At 34.4% G+C, this 17,225-nt stretch overlaps 2 protein-coding genes and 1 non-coding gene across 3 annotated transcripts; 2 read left to right on the forward strand and 1 right to left on the reverse strand.

The window, feature by feature from the left end:
- Window positions 1-4,003: 4,003 nt before the first annotated feature.
- On the reverse strand, window positions 4,004-4,893 carry LOC112016615 (late embryogenesis abundant protein At1g64065). The gene has a single exon (XM_024049148.2). It carries the CDS (start codon window positions 4,816-4,818, stop codon window positions 4,168-4,170), a length of 651 nt encoding a protein of 216 aa, XP_023904916.1. The 5' UTR covers window positions 4,819-4,893; the 3' UTR covers window positions 4,004-4,167.
- Window positions 4,894-6,708: 1,815 nt separating this feature from the next.
- LOC112016616 (U1 spliceosomal RNA) lies at window positions 6,709-6,871 on the forward strand. The gene has a single exon (XR_002883349.1). It is a non-coding gene; the product is annotated as a U1 spliceosomal RNA (small nuclear RNA).
- Window positions 6,872-15,683: 8,812 nt separating this feature from the next.
- On the forward strand, window positions 15,684-16,953 carry LOC112033394 (late embryogenesis abundant protein At1g64065). The gene has a single exon (XM_024066163.2). It carries the CDS (start codon window positions 16,113-16,115, stop codon window positions 16,758-16,760), a length of 648 nt encoding a protein of 215 aa, XP_023921931.1. The 5' UTR covers window positions 15,684-16,112; the 3' UTR covers window positions 16,761-16,953.
- The last annotated feature ends 272 nt before the right edge of the window (window positions 16,954-17,225 follow it).

Raw genomic sequence — 17,225 nt, forward strand, 5'->3', positions numbered from 1 at the left:
AATTAAGGATTAGAGTAAAATATTACAACTATCAAACCAAAATGACAAAGATTTCAACTTCTTAGCAACTAAATAGAAGGCTTTCATGAAGAAAACTGAGATGCGTTTAAAACAAATCACATATGCACTTTATATAAATCTCAGCAACAAACTAGTCATACACATTCAACTGTGAACCAAGCATCTATATATTACCAAATAGAGAACATAGACTTGACCTCACAATCATTTGTACATAAACAAAAACAAGAGTTTTGAATCTCAAATTCTGAGCAAATTTTGCGTCTTTTATTATCAAATTTGCAAAGAGAGATTTTTCAAAATATTGGGAGGATTCTCCACCTTTGTTTGCCTTGTCAAGTGTCACCATCACTATTATAGTTGCAGTCACCAGCACCATAATAGTTTGTGTCATCATTGTATGTGGTGTAACTTATATTAATATTACATCACTCAATAATTTTCTATTGTTAGATTATGTTGCATTTTTTCACTTTCTATGATTGCTAGATATCAAGATGATTATAGATCAATAATTATTTTATATATAAAAATGTTTAAATTTTAAATTTATATTCTATTAAAAAGTTATTTAAGTGACGTAATGTTAATAAAATATATATATATTGTTAACTAATATGCTCTTCAACGAAGAAATTAGCTTCAAACTTTGTCCGCTTTCCCGCAATATATATCGGCGGTTCATAAAAATAAATAAATAAGTCTCCTGGCAGCCCATGTGTTAACAGAAGCTAAATGCGTGAAACCTAAATTCAGCAGGCTTCATTATGAAGTATGAACTGGTTCCGATTTTGTCAACAAAAATTGCTTTCAAGCATACCATTGCGTTGTCTCTCTCTCTCTCTCTCTCAAAAAAGAAAAAAAAGAAAAAAAAGAAAAAGAAAAAAAAAGGCATACCATTGCGTATCATGTAATGCAAGAATCACTTTGGACAATTGCAATAAATTGTTTGACCACTTAATTTGCGCACTAACTTTTCTGCAACCTTTCCAATCAATTGGGTCGAAATCCAACAACTAGCTAGTGCCATCATTGGTTCCTCAAAAAAAAGAAAAGAAAAAAGAGCTAGTGCCATCATTCTTTCAAGCTGTTTCTACTATTTACTCTGCTTAGTTGCCTGTAGTAGTAGAGATGAATTGATCAATGATGGTGCCCATAGTCGGTTAGTATGACATTTGACGAAAATGTTTCTTCCCTTAATATATATATATATAAAATTTTAAATATAATTCTTTCTTATCAATAAAGTGATGTTAAAGATATTATATAGTATTTTACTATGTAGACTTCATAAACTAGTGTGTCAAATTTTAAATATAAAGGCAAAAATATAATTAAAATTTTAATTTTTTTATTATATTACTAATTTGATACCAATTAGTGTTTCTGTCAGTTTCAATTTATAAGTTTTGAGAGATGTTAAAGATATTAAATTTAGTCCTAAAAATTATGCAAACTATGTATCATTGATGGTGTGCATGGGAGATTTCATCTCTAAGCTTTTAGGACAAAAATGTTGACAAGGGATTTTATAGTTAGAACACTTCATGCAATGTCCATATACTAAATATTCTCTGCATTTTAAGTAGGGGTGTCAAATGGATGGCTTTTGGTGAGTTTGGGGTGGACATAATTAGGTTGGGTTATATAAAACTCATTTACTCATTAAAACCCATTTAACTAATTATTTCTAACCCAAATCCAACCTAACTTAATTATTATAGATAAATCCCAACTTACCAAATTATCAAAATTACCAAAATGCCATTAAAGTGAAAACCTCAACATTTTCTTGAATTCCCCTTTCCACTCTCTCTAATCTCCATTCTTGGAATTAAAAAATTCCACACAAGCACATCTACATCAGCAATTATATTAAAAATTCAAATAAAAAAATATTATCTTTTCTTTTTTTATTTTCTCTCACTTTCTTGCCAACCAAACAGTGCAACAAATACAAAGAAATATCATTTCAAGCTCAAAATTTTCCAGGAAAAAAGAAAAAACAAAGAAAAAACTTTTCTTTACAATGGCCTCAGTTGGATACGAAGAAGAGAGGAGGAGATTGTGGAATGAGGCTTGGGATGAGAGAAGCTTAAGAAGCTTGGCATTAGCAAGGTAGAGCTCAGCATTCTCGTGGCGAAGATACTCGGCCTCAGAGAGAAGAACGATGTGGTGAGCTCGACAGAGATCATAGTGGTCGTTGAGTTCTTGGTACTGGAGGATCAATCGAGCTTGGTTGAGGTGGTTCTGAGTGGACGAAACGGCGTCGTCGATAGAGGAGGAACACGAGAGAAGAACGATGTGGCGAGCTCGACAGAGATTGTAGTGGTCGTTGAGTTCTTGGTACTGGAGGATCAATGGAGCTTGGTTGAGGTGGTTTTGAGTGGACGAAACGGCGTCGTCGATGGAGGAGGAACACGTGGAAGGGTTGCTCATGAGGGAGATCGAGGTGGTGGTGGTGGTCGATAACGGTGATTTTGACAGTTTCTTCACGCGGTGGAGTTGATGTCGCGGTGGTCGTGTTGGTGGTTGATGGAGGAGACACGTCGTTCTCCATGTGTCTGAAATTTTCTTGAGAAACAAACAGGGAAAAGAAAGTGAAGACTTTTTCTTTTTCTTTTTTTCGGGGTCTCTTTTTTCTTTTTCCTTTTTTCTGGGTCTTTTATTTATTTATTTATTTATTTTTATTTTTATGGGAAGGACATGGTTGAATTTGGATAAATTTTTTTTGGGTTAAATGGGACTCATTGGATTTTTAGTTAAAACCCAATAATTATTGGGTCTAATTAGGTTGATACCCATTTAATCCAACTAATAATTGGGTGGGTTTGAGTTCAATTAGAGTGGGTGGGTTCAATTAGAGTGGGTTTGGGTTTGAGCTTATTTTGCCACCCCTAATTTTAAGGACTTTCTTCTCTCAAAAGATAAAACTTCCGGTTGCTTTTATTTTTTTCCAACACTCACCAAACACAAAAAAGTAATGTAGCGGTTTATTCAATATGTTGTTCAAACAACACCAATCATAATCATTTTTATGCTAATTTGCAATTTTTTATTTAGTTGATAACAATTTTAATATTATACACACACACACACACACACACATATATATATATATTAAGTGGATTCAGAAAGTTTGTTATGATTTTTAAAAATGTAAAAAATTCTCCAATCTAATTTGATTTTTTTTTTATTTTTTTATTTTTATCCTAGATAGAAATTCTACTATAACTTAATTTAAGTGTATATGTGTGTGAAGCTACATCGTAGAGACTTGAATCCTGACCCTTACCCCCTCACACCCCACATCCCACAAGTACTTATAATTAGATAACCTTTATTCCTTAAAAAAAAAAAGGGTTAAAATTGTAATTCAACAAAATTCAAAAACAAAAAATTATTAAAGAAATTGTTTCCCTCAAAATTAGCACACACTAAACCAAGTAGTTTATTCATTTTTTAAATCTTAAATTTTAGCTTCTTAAAAATCTATTTCCGTATAACCTCACTAACAATAGATAAATTTAAACTGAAAAATTAAGGCATCAAACTAAAAAAAAAGAAAAAAAAAGAGCTTCATCGCACGTGCAGAACGCGTGTGATAAGGCTAGTGTATATATATGGGTAAAATATTCCGATCAAATAATCTAGGACTTATTTTTGAAATACAAATTCTTTGTGCCACTTTTTTTGTACCATCCTGTGGGTAAGAGTGGTATACAAAAAGTGGTACAAAGGATTTGTATTCTATATTTGTAATTTTTTTTTTTTTTTAAGATTGTCTTCTTATAAGACAACTACATTTGTCAAGAGGTTGTAATATTTGTAGATAACCATTTTGTAAGTAAGAACACATATTGTTCTTAGCATTTCATTCTTTCTTTTAGTCTGTTAGGTGGAGGGCGGGTGGGGGGAGTGCACTAGTGAGGTAAATTGAGTTCTAACAAATTTATTGCTAAAAAATATAATATGAACAACCACACACAAAAAAAAAAAAAAAAAAAAAAAAAAAAAAAAAAAAAAAAAAAAAAAAAAAAAAAAAAAAAAAAAAAAAAAAAAAAAAAAAAAAAAAAAAAAAAGGAAAAATCCAGCTACAATGAATCTGAAAAACAAAAAAAATAAGGAAGATAAACAGCTTTATGGTCACTCGCAAATCATAGAGTGGATCTCCTTTGATGATAAATTGACAGTCATGGTACAGTTCATTTCGACAGACTTCTTCTTCTTCATTATAAACATCAATTCCACTTTCCCACTAAGCTTGGCATGGCTGTTTAGCATCAACAACCCTCTTTCTAAGTCACCTGCAAGATTGGCAGAACTTGGCAAGTCCTTTGAATGCACATTTAGTGTGACACCAACTTTTTTGGTCGAACGCAGCCCAGCGTTACCCTTAGGAATAGTGACTTGCCCCACAGTCACACCGTTGTACATGAATGTGGCAATGGTGCTATCATATTTATAAGGACCAAAGTTTGCATTCTTAACCCTCAATTGGGTTGTGAAGTTTATATCAAAGGAAGGTGATGTTGAGTTACCAGTGGTCACGTTGTGGAATGTAACATCATTGCCCAACCTGACTTTTGGAGTCTTAACACGCATTACAATGAGTGCAAAAACCAAGATGACTATGGTTTGAAACACAGCAAAAACAGCAATATATAAGGCCAATTTGATCCTTTTCTTTCGCTTGAGCTCCTCAGCAGATGTTTTAGAGCCAGACTCTTCATCACTTCTAGGCTCCTTACTTTCTGGTCCCAAAGGGTACACTTGTTGGTTTGTATTCTGTGCCATTTTCTAATTCTCTTGGAAACAGTGAATTATCAAGAGTGTTTTTCTGTCTCTTTGTGTTATAGTTCCCTTTTGTGACAGGAATTTAAAATGAAAAGGAGTTGCTTTTTTTGTGTGGAAATTTTAGGGACACATGCTGCTATATATATGTTTGGACAAAGTATGTGATGGAGTGAATTATGGGTTGAGTGCAAATTAAGGTTACTTAACAAGGTATATTTTTCTTTCAGTCATAGAACGCGTGTTGGTTGTTATATTTGACTTCTAGATGGTCGCAAGTAAGAATCTACTTATGGAAAATTTGAAAGATGACATGATTCTATTCTTTTTGCTAAAAGAGGTGTCGTTCCGCTTCTAACGCTAGAAATATTCATATTTGAAATTTGCTATTTGCCATATAAATTTTCCCACACCATTTACCCATAGCCTTACATATCCCATTATCCTTAAAAAAGAGTTTAAAAAAGGCTCCAAGTTGGGTTGGGTCAACCCGTGTTTACTCCAAGTTAAAAATCTAATTTGTCAGGTATAATGAAATGTTTGACAAGTCTTAGAGCTCATTACATAGTTATTCATATTTGAAATTTTCTATATAAATTTCCCCCCACCCATTACCCATAGCCCTTCATATGTTATCCACAAATATTTTGCTGATCTTAAGCTTTTCTAATGTCCAACCAGAGACCTATATAGTGAGTTTTGAACTCTCTGTAGGCGTATGACATAACTGCTACCTCACTTATTTCTATCCTTTTTTTTTTTTGAGAGGTTTTTTCTATTATTTCTATCCTTTTGACTTTAAATTGTTTGTGGCTTTCAATGTGTTGTTCACTGATGAAGCATAATTGAGATTATATAACCAAAAGTTGCATCCTAGACCCCAAATCCTGTTTCACCGCAAAATCTAATATGAGACTATAGGATTGAAAAAGAAGTTCTATAAACTCACACAGCTTAAAATGAATCCATATATACCAAGAAATGGCTACAAGATGTTGCTATTTTTGTCCTTTCCCCCCACCTTCTCATTTTCATTTATGGTTTGAACTATGGGTTCTCTCAACTTCAATTCTTATGTAATTTTCAATATATATATATATATATATATTTATATATAGGACAAAACTTAAGTGCAGTATCTTAGGTTCATTCCTTAAATTTAAGTCATGTGCATAGTCAAATTTGTGCCATGTGTTTTATTTAAGCTTTTTTTAATTTTTATGCCAAGTAAATTAATTTCATGTAGAAAACGAAGAATCCAATATAAATATACTATAAAAAATCTAATCGTATATATGACCCTCTATATAAAATTAGAAGAAAAAAGAGTTTGAATTTATAAATCATTTATGTAATACTATAAATATGTATGGTCTGTTCTAACTAGGTAGAAACATATAGATTATATATAATATGTGTATGTTAACTGTGATTATTTTTAATTGCACAACATCATGAGTTATATAAAAGAAATGCCTTTTGTGCCTGCAAATTAAAATTCTGAGTATGAGTGTATGACTATTGTCTCTTCCTTTATTCTGGTGACCTTATCAGTGACAGTTATCACAAGTTCACAACTTATAAAACTGTGTTTTAAATGAAAGACCTATGTTTTGGTTGGCTTAAACTTCAAGTTCGTCCTTAACTACATTCGAGTAATTAATTTCCTAGAGCCTTGGAGGACCCTTTAAGAAATGCTATGTTATATAGTGTACTTACTCAGCCAGCATCATATTCTATAAAATACTATCTTAGTTTCTAAATCATTACTATATTGTGCGTCCTTGGGGTTTGTTATCTTTGAGAATCGTTATTTAAGTACCCCATCGATTGGAAACAAGAGAGGAGAGCCCAACGCATTGTATAAAGCAGGCGCAAGGGACGCGGAGTAACATACATACCTGGACGGGGTCAATGGGTGATCAAAAGGGCTCATGGCCTAGGTTGGTGACCTCCACTGCACTTAAAGGAGGGGTGCCCGCCTAAGGTCTTCCCAAGCGGAAGATCCTACGTCATTATTTGTTGCACTGGGGGCCTGCGTTCGCGCGGTCCCTGCCTAATTTTATGCAAAAATTGGATCTTGAGTTATAATTTGCATTATTCAGGTGGTGTATGGTTTAAAGAGTTTTGAGTTATATAAAATAGTTTAGATAACTTAAAAAAAAAAATTGGGGGACCAACTCAAAGAAGGTTGTTTGGTTTAGATTTTGAGTTGAGTTTTCATAATTCAAAACTCAAAAAAATTGAGTTAGAGTTATGAGAATTGAAAATAGATTTTAGGAGTTTTCGGGTTCGTTTGGTATATGTGTTTAAAAATTAAAAATTGTTGTTTAAAAATATTTGTGTAAATATGTGTGGGTAAAAAGTGCGTTGAAATGCGTGAAATGTTGTTTAAAAACTGAAAATGGTTGTTTGAAAACACAAACCAAATACTCCCTTCAAATTTTGAAAACTGAGATATCAGGTATTTTTTTTTTTTGATGATTATGGGACTCACTTATGTGCTTAAACATCTTTTTCTTCTTCACTTTTTCTCTCCACTGATATTTCTTCTCTCCCTTTTCTTTCTTTCTTTTCTTCTTCAAGCTGGGTTTTTTTTTTCTTTTTTTTTTCACGGCTATGTTCTTTCATCTTCCTCTCTTCTTTCTTTTTTCTTTTCTATCTTTCTTCATCACTTTGGTTTCTTTTCTCAGCTTCTTATTCTTCTTTATTCTTTCTTTTTCTTCACGTGATGATGGCAGAGATGGTAGAGGGCTTCGATTTCAGTTGTGATTTGCATTTTAATCAGGTTAAGGTATACTTTTTGGGCTTGGAGTTGTGGATTTTGTGAGGTAATTTTTCTGGTGTTTCTTTTTCTTTTTCTTTTCATTATATATATGTAAAAGAATTTGTTGTGATGTTAAAGGTGTTGGTGGATCTGCTATGGTGGATGGGTTTGATTTTTGGTGATTTGTATTGTGGTGGATGCAATGGCGGTGGGTTGGATAGTTGAGAATTGCAATTGGTGGGTTTGTGGGTTGTTGGAGGTGGTGAGGTCGAAAATGGGAGGAGAAAGGTTTCAATGTTTCAAGCTTCGTGAAAGAGGAGAGGAAAAAAAAAATGAAAAAGATGGAGGAGAGAGACATGTTACCGTTCTGATCTGCACAATACATGGGCTCCACCACTTTGTCAAAATTTTGAGTTAAACTCACCCAGATTTGAAACCAAACAAAAATAAGATAGAGTTAAGGAAAAAGTAGAGATATAGATATGAGATATGAAAACTGAGTTTGAGTGATGAGAAATGGGATTTGAGGATTGAGTTTTGAGTTAGGAGTAAACCAAACAGGCTCTCAGTATCTGACGAATGGATAATTTAGACAATGGTGCTATAGCTTTTCTAAAATTGCTATTTATATAATTTTTCAAAAATTGATCACACTACACTTGTTGCTTGTATCCCCGGTATATTTGTCCGTGTAAGGTTGAATTTAATCAACCATTTAATTGGTTTTATTCCGTGACCAATTTGCTTGTAATTTAGCACTTAAAAACCCTGTATTTAGGTGAAAAAATTGTAAGGGTAGTGTGTGAGAAGATGTGAAGAAAAGTTCAAGAGTGTGCAAGAAAAACAGAGTCTCGCGACTAGGACTCGCGGGTGGTTCGCGACTGGCAAGCCGCGAAAGGCAGGCACGTGAGAGGCACACTGGGAAGCTGAAGGGTCGCACCAGCTGTCACGCTACAGGACAAAAGTTCCAGGCTGGCCAGGCCGTTACGTCGCGACTGGAACTCGCGACTTGGACAAGCCGCGAGGTCAAGCCGCAAGTTATCCTTGTTTGGCAAAAACTGACGTTTTGCATTCCCTTCTCACCCTACTATATATACACCCTTATACCCTCTAAATTGAGAGAGCTTCCAGAGAGAATTTTGTGAGAGAAAACCCTAGAGAAATACAAGATTAATTCATCCCCAATCTTCATCTAAAGAGACTCTACAAATTTCTCTACTCTCTTTCTCTCCATTGTCATACCCTTGAGAGGTCATTTACCAAACCCTTGTCTCACCACACCCACGTCTGTGAGAAGGTCCATTTGGTGCTTTGGGAAGCAGTTTGGAAAGGAATCAATATACATTGGTTGATGCTATGGTCAAGTAGCGAAATCCGGGAAGCTAAAGAAGAAATAGGTTCGGCGTAATCTCGTTGGAGCAAGAAGCTTGGAGGGCTTAGGTACTTGGGTAGATTAGGCTTGGAGGGTCTGCTGCTGTTCATGTATCTCAACTACATTCTTTAGTGGATTATTTGACCGCTTGGAGGGCGGCGGAGAGGTTTTACGCCGAGGACTTCGGTTTCCTCTTCGATAACACATCGTGTGTTGTCCGTGTGTTTGCATCTCTCTTTCCTTTATCTTTACCTTATATTTACTGATGTGGATGTGTTTATATTTGGTTTAGATTGTTTTATCAATTCTGTTATAAGCTTGTTATCATATTCCCCACATTGACTGTTTCATATATAGCTTGAATTGGTATTTTGTTTCTGGGGGTCTAAACGTTCAAGGGTGTTTCATACCCGTATTGAACTTTCAATTCGTGTGTGAGCTTCCTAGCATTTGTAGTAGTCAAGTAAGGGAAATGAAATTAGTGTTTCAAATTTTAATTTTATGGAAGGACCAGAATTGTGCTTATCCCATTATCCCAAATTTACCCTTGTCAACTAATACATGTAATAATGTAAAGGATCCAAAAGGATTGGAATTGTGCTTATCCCATTATCCCAAATTTACCCTTGTCAACTAATACATGTAATAATGTAAAGGATCCAAAAGGACTGGAATTGTGCTTATCCCATTATCCCAAATTCTAAGTGTGTGCTCGTGCGAGCTAAGTTTGGCCTTGAACCAATGTTAGCTCGTGCGAGGAGCACACACTTAGAATAACAGAGCTAGAACTTAGCTTTACCATGAGGATGGTCAACTTAAATGTGAGAGTAATAAGCATGCTTCCTAAAATCTTGTCATTAGAACCGTTACCCTATAATTATCATGAAACTTCAATTAGTGTGCAAAACACTAATGAATGTTTAGACCCCAAATTTAACAATACCAACATAAGCTTATATTCAAACAATATATGTGCGGAAAATGAAATATAAGCAATACCAAATTTGGCAAACTACTTTAACACATAATTAATCACAAACACAGTAGCAATTAATGGTTAAAGAGTAAGGAAAGAGAGATACAAACACAGGGATAACATCGGTACGTGTTATTGAAGAGGAAACCGAAGAGCTTGGCAAAAAAGCTCTCCGCCATCCTCCAAGCGGTAAAATGATCCACTAGAGTCGAAAATGTGTGAAACACAAGAGCTCGTTTAGACCCCCAATTAAAAATTATGGCTAGATTGCTTTTACTCTAATTTATCTAAGTGCACAACAAGAGTAAATGAAGCACAATAAACCGAAAACTACTCTAGTGCATAACTATGAACAACAAACAATAAAAGTAAAGTACAAGAGTAAGGGAAGAGAGAATACAAACACAAGATAACATGTCGATATGCTATAGAAGAGGAAACCGAAGTACTCGGTAAAAAACCTCTCCGTCGCCTTCCAAGTAGTAAATCGCTCTACTAGACAATTAGTTGGGATATACGAATAGCAAGAGACCCTTCAAATCTAATCTACTCAATGTACCTAAGCTCTCTAAGCTCTTACTCCAACAGGGCCTTTTGGAACTTTGTCTTGTCTAGCTTTCCAGATCCTGCAATACACCCGATTGCATCCGCCAAGCCTCACCGACTTCTTTTGGCAAATCCTCATAACTTCCTAAGCTCTAAAACACTCTCTATACTCTGAAAAGGTATGAGTTGTGTTTGGTTACAAATATCCTCTCAAGGTATGATAATGAGAGAGTGAAGGAGAAGATGTTACAATGATTTCTCATTAAGGATGGGTAGTTTTCTTTCTAAAGATGGGTGTGTGTGTTGTAGAAAACCTATTTAGGAGTTTTCTCTCTGAATGGCCTCCTTTTCATTTGTGGGTAATGAATGTATATATAGTATGGGTGAAGGGTAAGAAAGTCATACTTAAAAAACCTCCAGGCAGAGAGTTTCGCAGGAAGGCCTTACTCACGAAATACTCGCTAAATTGACAGCCTGGCACGACTCTTTAGCTTCCAGTCATGTGCTTCTTACATGCCCTTTTTGTGGGAACCCTTTTCGCAAACTTCTCACGAGCTAGTCACGAAATGCGCTGATCTTCATTTAAGTTTGAGTTTTCACCAACTTAATACTAAACCCAATACAATAAAATCTCACAAAATACAAGGAACAAAATTAAAGTAATTACAACATCTTTTGTCATGGAATAAAGCCAACATAAAATATAGTTGTAATTCATAACTTTACAAATAGTAAAAGACTCTCAAAGCCTAATTTAGCCAATGCACCTAAGCCCTCCAAACTTCTTGCTCCAACAAGGTTTAGCCTAACCGTGTATTCTCTAGCTTTCCGGATTCCGCAATAAGCTTCATATTACATCCACTATCCTTGGCATCTTCCAATGCTTCACAAAACTTCAAAAACACTCTCAACACTCTAAATGAGTGTGAGTTGTGTTTGGGTACAAATATCCTTTTAAAGTGTATATTAATGGGAGAGGGAAGGAGAGGAGACTACAAAGATTTCTCTCTAGGAATGAGTAGCTCTCTCTAATAGGGTGTGTGTGCTGTAGAAACCTCTCTTAGGGTTTTTCTTTCAATAAGCTCCTAACCATTTCTGTTGGTAATGAGGATATATATAGTATGAGTGATGAGGGAACATGAAAAGTCACATTTTTGCTAAACAGGGCATTCTGGTGACTCACTCTCATGACTGGAATGAGTCGCGAGTTTAACTATTAGGCCAGACTGTACTTTTTGTCCTATAGTGCTCCAGCTGTCATGACCTTTCAACTTCTGGCATGTGCTTCTCATGTGACTTTTAGCTGTCTTGATCACACCGCTTAATACTAAACCTAATACAAATAAATCCTACAAAAATATAAGAAAATAAATTTATGCAATTACAACACTTTTTGTCATGGAATAAGCCAATACAAATGTTATGAGAAAAATCATAACTTAACATATCATAAGGGAAAATCGAAGTAAACCCACCTATGGTTTGACATGAAATCACTTTGCCTACTTGTGGTTTGAAAAGTGTCACTTTATCCACTTAAGATAAGTTCTGTTTGTCTCCAGTTACTCATTTCTATTAAAAATAGGGATAAATTTGTATTTTTCTACCTTTTTATGTATCTCTCATCCCAAAACATAAAAAACTAAAAAAATCAAGAGAAAAGAAGATCGAAAAGCTAGGTTTTGTAAAAATTGAAAACATTCAACCAAAACAATCATCCAACTAAAATTAAGAACATTCAACCAATCTTAATAACTCCATTTTCTTCTCATCGTTAGCACAATAAAGATAGTCCAATGAAAGGATATTTCTTTGCTTTGTGTGTGAAAATGCAAGAAACAAGATGAGATCTCTTTCATTAATGGCTTGTTTGGAAGTTTAGAGGGAGGAGAGTAGAGGGGAGTAGAGGAGAGGAGAGTAGTGGGGAGGAGAGTAGAGGGGAATGATTCTCCTCCACCTTATTTGGATGTTTTTAAAATTAGTAAGGGGGAAGGGAGTAATTAACCCTTTCCCTTGTTTGGATGTTTTAAAAATTAGGATGGAGAGAAGAGGAAATGATTAAAATAGACAAATTTACCCCTATTTGAAAATAGACTTGCAACATTGGTCTATGATTAATTTAGAAATGATAAATTAGGGAATTTACTTGGACAATAATTTATCTACTCTACTCTCCCTCCAAATCTTTCCAATTTGGGAGAATTAAAAATGAGGGTTTAGAGGGAGTTGAAACCCCTTGAAACCCCCTCAAACCCCTCCCCCTCATTCCTTAAAATACTTTTAAACAATGTAATTGGATTACTCTTCCTTCTTCTACTCTACTCCCCCCCTCCTTTTTTAAACATCCAAACAGGCCATAAAAGAAAAGGAGAGGGTAAGTGCTGATTGGGAGCGACTGTTAGAAGCCCAAAACTACGCCAAACTCAGTTTCTTTATTAACAATGTCTGAACACCTCTGCAATGCCATTATCTATTTTGATTCTAGCAAAGATTATGAGTACTTGTCACGTTGTTAATTTCTGTGGCTGCTTTACAATAGTGAAATTTGGAAAGCAATTCTTCAAACCATATAGAAAATTTCGCGTTAATGGAACTAATGGGAATGCTGTTACAGGGAAGTCTGATTTTAAGGATAATACGTTGTACAATTGCCTTTCCTTCTTTATATCTTTTAACTACAGTTTTTTCACGCACCAAGGACAACTGTGTCTGAAATTGAAAACCTGCACATTGTTCGGTTGATTCGCTCCTAGAACCATGTTTGGCCCGACTCTTCGTCCCTTCATGAAAAGTTCAAAAAAAATAATTATTCATGCATGTCCCATACTTTATCAAAGTTTAGATCAAATCCACAAAACCCAAACTTTCTCAAGAAAGGTCAATACTCAGTATTTTTAATTTTTACAAGAACAATATTATGTTTGTTCTTAAATTTTATAATACCTAACTTTTAAATCTTTTTTTTTTTTTCTTTTGATGGTTTTAGTTTTTTATGTTTTGAGAGGAGAGAGTTATAAAAGGATAGCAAATATACAAATTTACCTCTATTTTTAACAGTAGTGAGTAGCGGGAGACTTACGGAACTTATCTTAAATGGGTAAAGTGACACTTTTCAAATCACATGTAGATTTATTGTAATTTCTTTTTATCATAACGATAAAATTCAGTATAACAATCCCTCATAATGGAAAAATTATATAATACTCCGAAAGTTTAGTAATATTATATTCCCTCTACTCATTTGAATGGTGAGTTTCAACATGTAAAACAGGTGTGTTTGTAAAAAGCTAGAATAACTCTTTAGTCATGATTTTAGTAAAAAATACAAGTGTGTATAAGAGTTATTTCCCTTACTCAAATAGTTAAGTACACTTCTGCTTCAAATTCAGGAATAGTTACAAGTTGTTTTTGAAAAATAATAACTATATTATTATGAAATGTGTGTATGCTGCCGCTAGCTCACATTCCGAAAGTACAGTAATATTATATTCCCTCCACTAATATTACTTCCATTCATTTGAATGGTGAGTTTCAACATGTAATTAAAACATATGCGTGTTTGTAAAAAGCTAGAATAACTCTTTAGTCATGATTTTAGTAAAAAATACAAGTGTGTATTAGAGTTATTTTCCTTACTCAGATAGTTAAGTACACTTCTGCTTCAAATTCAGGAATAGTTACAGGTTATTTTCAAAAAATAATAACTATATTATTATGAAATGTGTGAATGCTGCCGCTAGCTCACATGAATGAAAGCATACGACCGCTCTATGAGATATCCCTTGCTGTAAAAACTGCAATTGTGACAAGAACGAAGGTAAAACTAGCACAATTCTCAACCAATACTAGTGGGTTGATCAATTCCTTCCGGAATGGAGCATCTAATAGACTAGTTAAGAAGTTAGACACCTTATTTACGGTGGTAATCTCAAAAATCACCAGTTCTGCCTTGGATCACACTATTAGATTGATAAGCATCAGTTATAAGCCCGAGCATATATATGAATAAATTTACGAATGATAAGAAAATAGAAAAGAAAAAATGTCCAAAACGTGGGATCCTCAGCAACTGGGGTCGCTAAATCGCTAAACTTCAATGGTGTTGTATAATCATACAAATGGTTAATGCATAATAACGTTGTACACAATGGCGAAACCAGAAATATTTTTAGGGGTGCCAAACTAATTATAATAAAACTCTCCATTCTAACCCTTAACTATGTAAAGTTGTACCCTACATTCTTTCATAGTTCCAAATCATTAATAATTAATTTTGAATTATTTTTTTTAACAATCTTTTATGGTACTAAAATTTTCTCATAATCTATTATTAATACTTTGAAAACATAAATATTACTAAAATTTTTAATCTAAATATATATCCTTTAATTTGATTTTAAAGAGTTTAGCGTATGGTCTCAATATCTTTACGGTAAACTATTGTGAAATATAACTAAAGATTTTCTACCACTAAAACATTGGCCAAAGCTTGATGAAGTAGTTAACAATAAGTGACGTAACGTCACTTCCACACGAACTAACTATATTTTCTCTAGAACGTAGCCACAATCGATAAACTTAGAGTTGTAATAAAAATTATGATACAAAAATTGTCTAAGACTTATAATATTATATAAATAAAATAGAATAACTTAATATAAAATAAAATAAAATAATTTACTAGTGCAAGCAAGCCGCAAACAATCAGATGCTTTTAATCAAAGAAAAGAAAATGTTGGAAACCACTAGAGTGTAAAAGTAAAACATATAACACAAACACATAGAAGAGATACCAAAGGAGCCCAGTGGAGGCTAGATTTGCGTCCTCATTTGCAGATTTCCAGGTATTAACTGGAGTTCATCGGACGGCAAGGACCAGCGGCAGAATTGAGCTAGCGACAAGAGGCGGCGGTGTAAGGTTTTTTTTCTTCTAGTAAACAGAAGCTATGAGAGGTATATAAGGATTTTCTTGTGTATTTGGATTTTGGAGGAATGTTGATTTACATTGAACAGAGTCCTAATTTTGAAGGGTCAAATGCATTTTTTTTGTGGAAAATTTTGAAAATTTTTTTTGAGTGTTTAATTTCTAAACCAGTTTTAAAAGTTGAATTTTAGGAATAATAATCTACTATTTATTTCCTAAAAAATCTCAGGGGACAGGAAGTCAGTTTTTTTGTAAAATTTTGGATTATTTATCATTTTTTTGCCACTGTTAATGGAAATTTTCAAAAAATAGGAGCGGCCATGACTTCCCTAGCTCCACCCCTCGTTGTACACCAAAAATCCCATTAGAGATCTCAAAGTCTACGAATACCTCTAGAATCATAACAAGTATTTGCTTTCAATACAAAATTCATTCATCATGTTCCTGAAGGGAGAGACCATCTAGAGAAGTCAACAATCTCTCGCTGAGTCACGTTTCCTGAATAAATATATCTTTAACTTAGTCAGGTTTTCCAGGAAGCTGTAGTTGAATTATTAATCACCCATCAGAGATAAGACATATATAAAAAGCACCTACTTTGCTGCCATTTCCATAAACCACTCCAAGCATCCTAACGTTCTCTTTTTACACAAAGAACTAGCACAAAGAAATAGAAAAGAACATTTGTATTCACAAGTTGCAGAGCAGAAAAATGGCAGAGAAAATGAACCAGCAGGAGTACCCATTGGCACCAGCAACTAGGCAGTCCAGAAGTGATGAAGAGTCTGGCACATTAAGATCAGAGGAGCTCAAGCGAAAGAAAAGGATCAAGTTGGCCATATATATTGCTGCTTTTGCTGTGTTTCAGACCATTGTCATCTTGGTGTTTGCACTCACTGTGATGCGTGTTAAGACCCCTAAGGTCAGATTGGGCACTGATGTCACGTTCCGGAACTTCAGCGCAGGTACCCAAGCATCACCTTCCTTTGACTTGAGCTTCACAACCCAAGTTGGAATTAAGAACACAAACTTTGGTCCCTACAAATTTGATAGCACCATTGCCACGTTCATGTACCAGGGTGTCACAGTGGGGCAAGTCACTATTCCTAAGGGTAAGGCTGGGCTGCGTTCAACCAAAAAAGTTGGTGTCATAGTTAATGTGGATTCAAATACCCTGTCAAGCACTGCTGGTCTTGGAAGTGAGTTAGGTGCTGGTGTATTAACTCTGAACAGCCAGGCCAAGCTTAGCGGGAAAGTGGAATTGATGTTTGTGATGAAGAAGAAGAAGTCCGCCGAAATGAATTGCACGATGACCATTGAAGTGGCAACAACGGCGATCCAATCTATGAGTTGCGAGTAAACATGTTTCTTTTTGTTAAATTCTATTTTCTTTTTCTTTTAATTTGCTGGATTTGTTGTTCTTATTATAAATTTATGATTTGTGGGAGTGCTGGCATTGTCACAATTTACTATTAGAGAATACATTTTTTCTTTCTTTTTTCCTTTGTGTAAAACACCAGAGCTTTATTAATATTTATAAATGATAGGAGCTATAAATCATATGCCTTCGAAATATATACTTTCATGATTGATGATATATCTCCACGAGAGATCCAAATTATCAAATGAGTGATAACAAAATCATCGTTAGAGTGAATCATATTTATAGAGTGAATATAATTCAAAAAATGAATCACAAGCCATTTATAGAGTGAATCTCTCAATTTAGTATAATGTTCCAATCACAGTTGACAAAGGAGGCAAAAAGCTTGATGTATAACTAACTAATCCGAAACGATTGGTGAATAACTTGAGTGAATCTAAG

Source organism: Quercus suber, unplaced genomic scaffold, assembly GCF_002906115.3.
Source record: "Quercus suber isolate HL8 unplaced genomic scaffold, Cork oak 2.0 scaffold_865, whole genome shotgun sequence".
NCBI lineage: Eukaryota > Viridiplantae > Streptophyta > Magnoliopsida > Fagales > Fagaceae > Quercus > Quercus suber.